Source organism: Lupinus angustifolius, chromosome LG11 (genome assembly GCF_001865875.1).
Source record: "Lupinus angustifolius cultivar Tanjil chromosome LG11, LupAngTanjil_v1.0, whole genome shotgun sequence".
NCBI lineage: Eukaryota > Viridiplantae > Streptophyta > Magnoliopsida > Fabales > Fabaceae > Lupinus > Lupinus angustifolius.
Window position 1 is genome coordinate 13,103,392 of NC_032019.1, and position 8,036 is coordinate 13,111,427.

The 8,036-nt window shown below is 34.9% G+C and overlaps 1 protein-coding gene across 1 annotated transcript; it reads right to left on the minus strand.

Annotated features, from left to right (window-relative positions):
• LOC109359602 (cysteine-rich and transmembrane domain-containing protein A-like) lies at positions 542–7,835 on the minus strand. Its single transcript, XM_019604303.1, has 3 exons — positions 7,707–7,835; positions 7,438–7,633; positions 542–754 (listed from the first exon to the last, which is right to left on the minus strand). Exons 1-3 carry the CDS (start codon positions 7,765–7,767, stop codon positions 706–708), a joined length of 306 nt encoding a protein of 101 aa, XP_019459848.1. The 5' UTR covers positions 7,768–7,835; the 3' UTR covers positions 542–705.

Consider the following 8,036-nt stretch of genomic DNA (forward strand, 5'->3'; position numbering starts at 1 on the left):
TATGCTCACTAAGTAAAGAAGTAATATTTAAATCATTTTTTTTATTTTCTCTATAAACTTTGAAACATGGTCTTCCAAGTCTTATTTTTACGGGAGTTAATTTTTCATTATAATTGTTATCGGTATAATTTCTCTCAATAGGCTGACCCTTGGCTTTTTAGGCTGGTGATTGCCGATATATTTCATTTCAATTCTATGGGTTGGAACAATTGACACTGACATTCTAAGTAATGAGGACTAATAGAGTCAGATCAAAGAGGACGAAATAGAAGTAGCATGCTAGAAGTGGGTCTAAATCATGGATAGGGATCACCTGTCCCGAATGGTGTCCCACTCCATGTACCAAGCCAATCAGAGTACTTCTTTTATCACTTTTTGTTTTTAAAAATATTCTTTTATTCACATGTCAACATGTGATTGGCTTGGGACGGAAAATGAGACAGTTAAAAATAGGTGATCTTCATCCCTAAATCATGGCATCATTCCGAGTTCACCTATTAGAAGTTGATCGCATTTATGCCCTTTTATTACAACTTGTAAATAACATTTTTAACATCATACTATTGTTCTAAAATATATGTCATTGACCATCATCCATATTACAAATGATCACTTTATTCACTTAGCTGAATATGATGATTTTTAATTATACATTTATTCTTCTCCATGACATACATTGAACTCATCGATTGAACCTACCTACCTTTAGAAGCAACATTCATCCAAAACGCAGCAGCAACAAAGAGCAGCTAAACTGTATGTGTGATATATATCATTATTAGATATTTGTCATGAAAGAAATAAAAATTGAAACTGCCAATATATAGTGTCATGATCATGCAAAGAAATAGAGACTAAATGAATTGTGATTCCATTGGAGCTAGAGATGAACAACAATGGTGAATTGTGAGAGTGAAGAATGAAGAGTTAAACAAAATGAATCTGGACAGAAAAGAGAGAAGGAGGGAAACTGAAAAGTATGAAATGAATTTGAATATTCACATTGATTTGAATTCAATCACTACAAGGCTATATATAGAAGTTAGTTAAATAACTAACTAGCTTAAAAGAAGCAAGCTGAAAAATAGAACCTATATAATAGCTAAGTAAAAGACTAACATAACTTAGTCTAAGAAATGTCTTTAGACAAGTTGCTTGTGCAGCAAGCAACTAAGTTCTTTTCTTCTTCAATGTGCTTGACATCATCCATGGTAACTAACAGGCCCCCACAAGTTGGCATGTAATGTTAAGCATGCCAAGCTTGGAGTGAAGATTCTGAAACAAGTGAGGCAAGAGTGGCTTGGTGAAAATGTCAGCAATTTGTAATGAAGAAGAGATTGGTAACAAATGTAGAAGCTTAGATTGAACACATTCTCTAATGAAGTGGCGATCCACCTCAATGTGTTTGGTTCATTCATGAAAAACGAGATTGGCAGCTATATGCATGGCAGAACGATTGCCACAATATAATTGAACCGGTTCTGTATGAATAATCCCAAGTTCTTCCAATAAGGAAACCAACCATTGAGCTTCACATGATGCCAAAGCCATGGCTCGGTATTCTGCTTCAGTAGAAGAACGAGAAATAATTTGTTGTTTCTTACTTTTCCAAGAGACTAGTGAATTGCCTAGGAAGAAGCAATATCCAGATACTAACTTGCGAGCATGCAGCCCAATTTGCATCAGAATAGCCTTTGATAAGTAGCTCATTCTTTGCTGGAAAGAAGACTTTTGTGCTTATGGACCCTTTGAGATATCGCATAATTCTCATGGCTGCTGCAAGATGGTGATGTGTTGGTGCAGAAAGGAATTGGCTCAAATGCCCAACAGCAAAACTGAGATCAGATCGAGTGTGAGTCAAGTGCAATAACTTTCCCATCAACCTCCTATAAGAACTTGGCTCATACAGTGGAGATCTAGATTGGGAGTGTATAAGCTTCCCATTATATTCTATAGGAGTAGAACAAGGTTTGGAAGCAAGTAATCCACACTCCTCAAGAAGATCTAGTGTATACTTCCTTTGATAGAGCATAATGCCTTGAGAAGTTCTGCCTATTTCCATGCCTAGAAAAAACTTCAATTAACAAAGATCTTTAATGCTAAACTTGGAGTTTAAGAGCACTTTTATTGCTTGGATTTCTTATAAATCATTGCCAATAAGAACTAAGTCATCCACATAAACAAGTATTGTTGTAAACCTAGATGAAATGGTCTTGATGAAAAGTGAATGATCTGAAGAGGATCTCAAATATCCTGATTGAATCAGAACACTTGTGAGTTTAACATGCCATTGCCTATCGACTTTTTTGAGGCCATACAATGACTTCTGAAGCTTCCATACAAGGGATGAATCACATATTGTCAATCCAAGTGGTATTTTCATATACACATCTTCAACAAGATCACCATGAAGGAATGTAGTACTGACATCCAACTGCTCCAAATGCCAATGATGTGCAGAGGCTAAAGACAAAATCACTCTAATAGTAGTCATTTTTACTACATGACTGAAGGTTTCAAGGTAGTCAATACCTTCTTTTGTGTGAATCCTTTAACCACAAGCATGACTTTGTATCTCTCAGTGCAACCATCAGCTTTGTGCTTCACTTTAAACACTCATTTGCATCCTATTGCTCTCTTCTCTGGTGATAGTTAAGTAAGAATCCAAATATCACTATTATGTAGAGCATCTAACTCTTTTTGAATAGTTTGTCTCCAACAATCTTTCTTAATAGTCTCAACATAATGAGTTGGTTCATCAACAATAGAAATGGCAAGAGTGTACTGTTTGTGAGCACTTGAGAGTTTATCATAAGAGAGATGTTGAGACAGAGGGTACTGTATCATAGAAGATGAAGGCATCAATGGAGTTGCCTTAGATACAAAGTGCAATGGTATTGTTGTAAGTACTTTGGTCTATATCTGATTCTCTGAGATTGTCTAGGAACAGAAGAATTAGGAGATGGATCAATGGCATCAGACTCAACAAGCATATCAGTGATAGAATGAGTATGAGGTTCATTAGATGACTCAGAAACAGGAGTGTGTGTATGTATAAGACTGTCATGAATGGAATTGCTAGACTGAAATTGTATATGTTGAGGTGAGAATTGAGATTGTGTATGTGTTGATCTTATTGACTCGAGAAAGGAAGGATCTCCAAAAGGATCTTCAATTAAAGCATGAATTGGTTAGAATTGGTAGAAGTAGATATGTGTGGTGTTGTTGTAAAAGAAAAAGAGATGTTCGTAGAAGATTACGTGCCTAGAAAGAAATATTTCATGATCGTGAAGGTCAAGCAACAAATAACCTTTGACCCCTTGTTTGAAACCTAAGAAGACACATCTCCTTGATTTATGATCTAACTTTGTTCTGTGAGATGTCAAAGTAGATGCATAGCTTAAACATCTAAAAGTTCTTAAGTTGGATAAGTTTGGCAAATGACCATAAAGAACTTCATAAGGACATTTCTGAGATAGGAAAGGAATTAGTTGCCTATTAATGAGATATATAGCATGTGAGACTCCATAATTCCAAAACGAGTGAGGGGTGTTTGATTGAAACATGAGTGCTCTTGTAACTCCCAATATGTGTTGGTGTTTATGTTGCATTATCCCATTTTGTTGGGGTGTCTCCACACAGGTGGTTTGATGCAAAATGGCTTGGAGATTATAAAACACTTGCAAAAAAAACTCTTTCCCATTATCAATATGTATGCACTTGACTTTGAGTCCAAATTGAGTATAGGCCATATTCATAAAAGACTTGATCAAAGATGAAGTCTCTAATTTGAGTTTAAGAAAGTAAACTCAAGTGAACCTAGACTTGTCATCAACCACTGTTAAGAAATATTTGTGTCTTGATGTGCTAAGTGTAGAGAATGGCTCCCAAATGTCCATGTGTACTAAATCAAAAGCAAGCAAAGACTTGGATAAAATTTCCTGATGTGCTACTTGCTCGGGACATGGAAACAAGAAAATTATGGGACATGTGATCCTTGTCCCACATAAGGACACCACATCCAAACACTACAATTGTCTACATCCAATAGCCTACATACCAAACACATAATTATTGGCATTGAATGACCTATGTGTCTAGCGCACGTTGGTCCTCATCTAATGATTTGTGTGTCTAATGAAGATTCATTCATATCCAGGAATTTTACTCCAAAACATATTCATCCACATAAAATAACTTTTGGATCCAACATACACTTGTCAACATCCCAGTGACTTCTACATTCAACTTAGAATCATTTGAGTCCATGACTATATGAGCCATATACAATAATCTCTACCTTGGAGAGTATCAAACTCCACTTCGCCTTGCCACGTGGATAGCACTCTCGTTATTACAATGCAACTGAGCTCCATATTGATCAATGTGTAACACTCTTTATCAGCCTCATAAACCTTAAAGTTGCTTTAGAAACCTCATCTATACCATGTGCTTAGCGTCATTGCCTAAATTGACAATCATTATCTATTCCAAAAATAATCGTTGAAAAGAACTAGTATACTCCTTAAGAGGAGTATACCCCCATACACCTTTCATTGATGTCAAACAATGCATGTTTCATTTCCTACATTTATGCTAATACTAGTTCCACACCCTCCATCTATATCAATGTATGTGTGTAAGTATAGATATATTAGTAACTAGTAATCCTTTTACATGACATCACAGAAATGTCATGAGGATACATTACTTCTTTTATCACAAAAGATCATACTTCCTCACAGACAATAGATACATTGCCAGAAGTTGTCTCACTAACTAATGTTATACTTGGCCACATATTCAGCTTTACTTTCCTTTGGGACAATTCCTTTTAAAATACCTAGTTTTATTTTTTGCAATGACAATACTATGTAGAGTGTCTTTCCATGGAGTTCGTTTGTTTCTCCTTTGTAGAACATGCTTTGCCTTCTTTCCGGCCACATACTTGGTCCGCTTTAAATAACTGAAAAATCACTTATATGTATACCATTGTTCCCATGGTTTTGAAATATATATGTTAGGAATCAGGACCTAGGAGCATTCAACCAAGTCAAAGTCCATTGTTATTGGATCATGGAAAAAATGAGGAGATACACATAAATTTGACACCATATCTTGAACCAAAACCTAAGTTTAATGGTTACATAGGTCTTTTCCACTTACAAAGTCTATCATTCAACCCATCCTATATGATTTGGGGCTTCAAACATGAATAAACTCAATATTCTCTATCTCAAGTGTGGTTAACAAACACTTACCAGTCACTCCACCTTACATCCATTATATCTCAGCTGAACCAACAGCTGATACAAATTGTTGTGCATCTTTGAGAACAAGCAATTGAATAAAAAAAGTGAAAGATAGAAAATAGAGACAAACACAAGATGCTCTACAAATTGTTGTACATATTTGGGAACAAGCATGGAAGATACAAAGAGAGACAACACAAGATGCTCTACAAATTGTACTTACGCACGTGAAAGCATTGACTAATAACCAATATATTATTCGAATATATTCTACTAGAGACCCATCATACCTCTACATTGTGTATTTGATACATAAGCCCTGAAGGCGAATACACAATGTGAATTCCAAGCCCCATGTGCTTTTGTCTATAATGTGAACCTCGTCAAGCTTCGCTCCACAATCGTCCACTCAAGGATGGTGCAACCAAATACTAGAATTGTTTGCATTTAATTAATGACCTCTGCATCTAACATACAATCGTGCATTTAATGGCTTGTGCATCTGAATTGACACATGATACATGGTTCTCTTCCGTGCCGATACCACAGTATGTAGTACACAATATGTTACCTTATCAAAGTATCAATATGTTATAGGTATATTTAGTTAATATATTCAATAAATTCTTTATACTTATATTATTATGGTAGATTATTAATTAACAATATATTCAAAATATTTTATTTTAATTTTTCAAGATTTAATTCTATCTTTAATTTGGATCATTTATAGTCTAATATGATTTAATAATTTGGTTATTTTCACTTAAGTATATTTTTTATTAATGAAAACTAAATGAATGGGTTAATTTAAATTTTTAGAAAAAAATTAATTCAATATTTGTTTTTAAAGAAATACTTTTATTTAAATTGAGTCCATTAAAGTCTTTTGGGTTATCTAAGTATGCCCAATACCCTACTCAGTACTACTAAAACCTAATTTCATTCAAACCCTAGCCTCCATCTTCTTCTTCCTTCTTCTTCTTATGTTCTCTTTCTCTATGGCGGCTCCTATTTTATTTTCTCCTCTTTTTCTATTTTTTTTGCTATGACTCTCTCATATTCGAATGGTCATAGTTTGAAGCTCATAAATGAGAAGAATTACATTTTTAATGGTGATTCACTTGGAACTATGTATCAATACGTGAATCGGAGCATTTTGGGTTGCCATAGCACAACGAATTGGTACTCACGAACCGATTTGTGATTCTCCGGCCAAACCAGCGAATCTGGTTTCTATGCGTCTATGTCCTCGAATGACATGTGCATCCAACACACATTTGTTTGCATCCAATATTATGTGTGTCCAAGATATTCATATGAGCGGAATTACTCATCTGTTGATCTATTAATGAACTATCTCTATGGGGTTTGTGAAAGATATTTCACTAAAAATATTCTTGTTATTGCTTCCACTCACAATCCCCAAAAAGTAGATCCTAAGAGTAAAAGCACTTTTTCATTAATTCAAATACTAGGACTTCATTTGAAAAAGAAAATGATGTTCCAAACTAATGGATTCAGATCCACAACTATGAGTTCCAATCTATCGAGATCTTTTAGTTCAATGGCACCTACATCCAATAGAAAGTGATATATGTCCAATGACTATATGAGCCACGTACAACAAGGTAAAATAAAATAAAAACAAGTCTACTACATGACCGTATTCTTAATCTTGCCAATCTGTATAATATTTAATATTATGCCACATGATTTTCTTCTGAAATTAATTACACTGGAAAGTAAATTATAGCTGTTCATCAGATTGTATTTTGCTTTTTATATCTATAATAACTTGACCGTATTAACTCTTAATATACTTTGGCTACCCTGAAGAGGACTGTTTTAAATCCATGTCTCTACTCTCTTGAATGCAATTTTGGTCCGTTGATTATCTGTTTTAATCAAAAGCTCATAAACCCGATTAATGCATGATCAGTTATTCACCGCCATGAACCATAAAATTGAAGAACAGGAAAAGCTGCAAACATATCAATCAGACAAATCTTGTAATATAAAAAGTCAAGCACTATGCATTTAGTTTTTGAAAATATGACATATATATGATGGATCTCTAGTAGAAACAAAAAGTGGGATTGGTTATAGCAAGTGTCATAACCAATTCCAACAAAAAAAAATTGCAGTAAACAATAAAAATCAAATTCTCTAGTAGTTTCATTACCAGCCTCTCAGGAAAGATGAGCAAGCAACAGCAGCGTAGTTATCATGGTAGTGGGGGTAAGGGGGAAGAGGAGGTGGAGCAGCAGATGGTAGATGATGGAAGTAACCATCATCAGGGCGTGGGTAACCTGATAGTGTCGGTACTAACTGTGGTTGATATGGAGCAGAAGGAACTGGATACGACCCAGAAGAATGCACTGAACATCATCATATCATGTTAATGTTAGTTCAAAGTCAACAATAAGAGAGAATGAATATAAAATAACTTGCCTCTTGGAACTGGAGGGAAGGGGTAATTAGACTCATGCCTAATGTGGTAAACCTCACTCATTATTTTTGCTGGTTACTTGTATAAAATGAGATGATGGATCTAGATTGAATAAGTGAGATGATGGATTTCCTATTTGGTAAGAAAGTACAAGGTGTATGATGCCAAGACCCACCGCTTAGAGTAGTGACACGTCTATCCCAACTTACCAACCATGTGTCTGTCTATCTCTTCATTACATTAATTTTAGAGTAAATTAGACTGACATACCTGAGTTTGAGTGAAATTACACAAACTACCCCTCACTTTTTTGTACCTACACAAACCTCCCA

What these genes read in the sequence shown, in the direction of transcription:
- LOC109359602 (XM_019604303.1), bottom strand. Translation starts at nt 7,767, where the DNA reads ATGAGTGAGGTTTACCACATTAGGCATGAGTCTAATTACCCCTTCCCT. An exon ending in CTTCCCTCCAGTTCCAAGAG is followed by an intron (nt 7,634 to 7,706) that starts GCAAGTTATTTT and finishes GATGATGTTCAG; the next exon opens with TGCATTCTTCTGGGTCGTAT. An exon ending in TCATCTTTCCTGAGAGGCTG is followed by an intron (nt 755 to 7,437) that starts GTAATGAAACTA and finishes TCACACATACAG; the next exon opens with TTTAGCTGCTCTTTGTTGCT.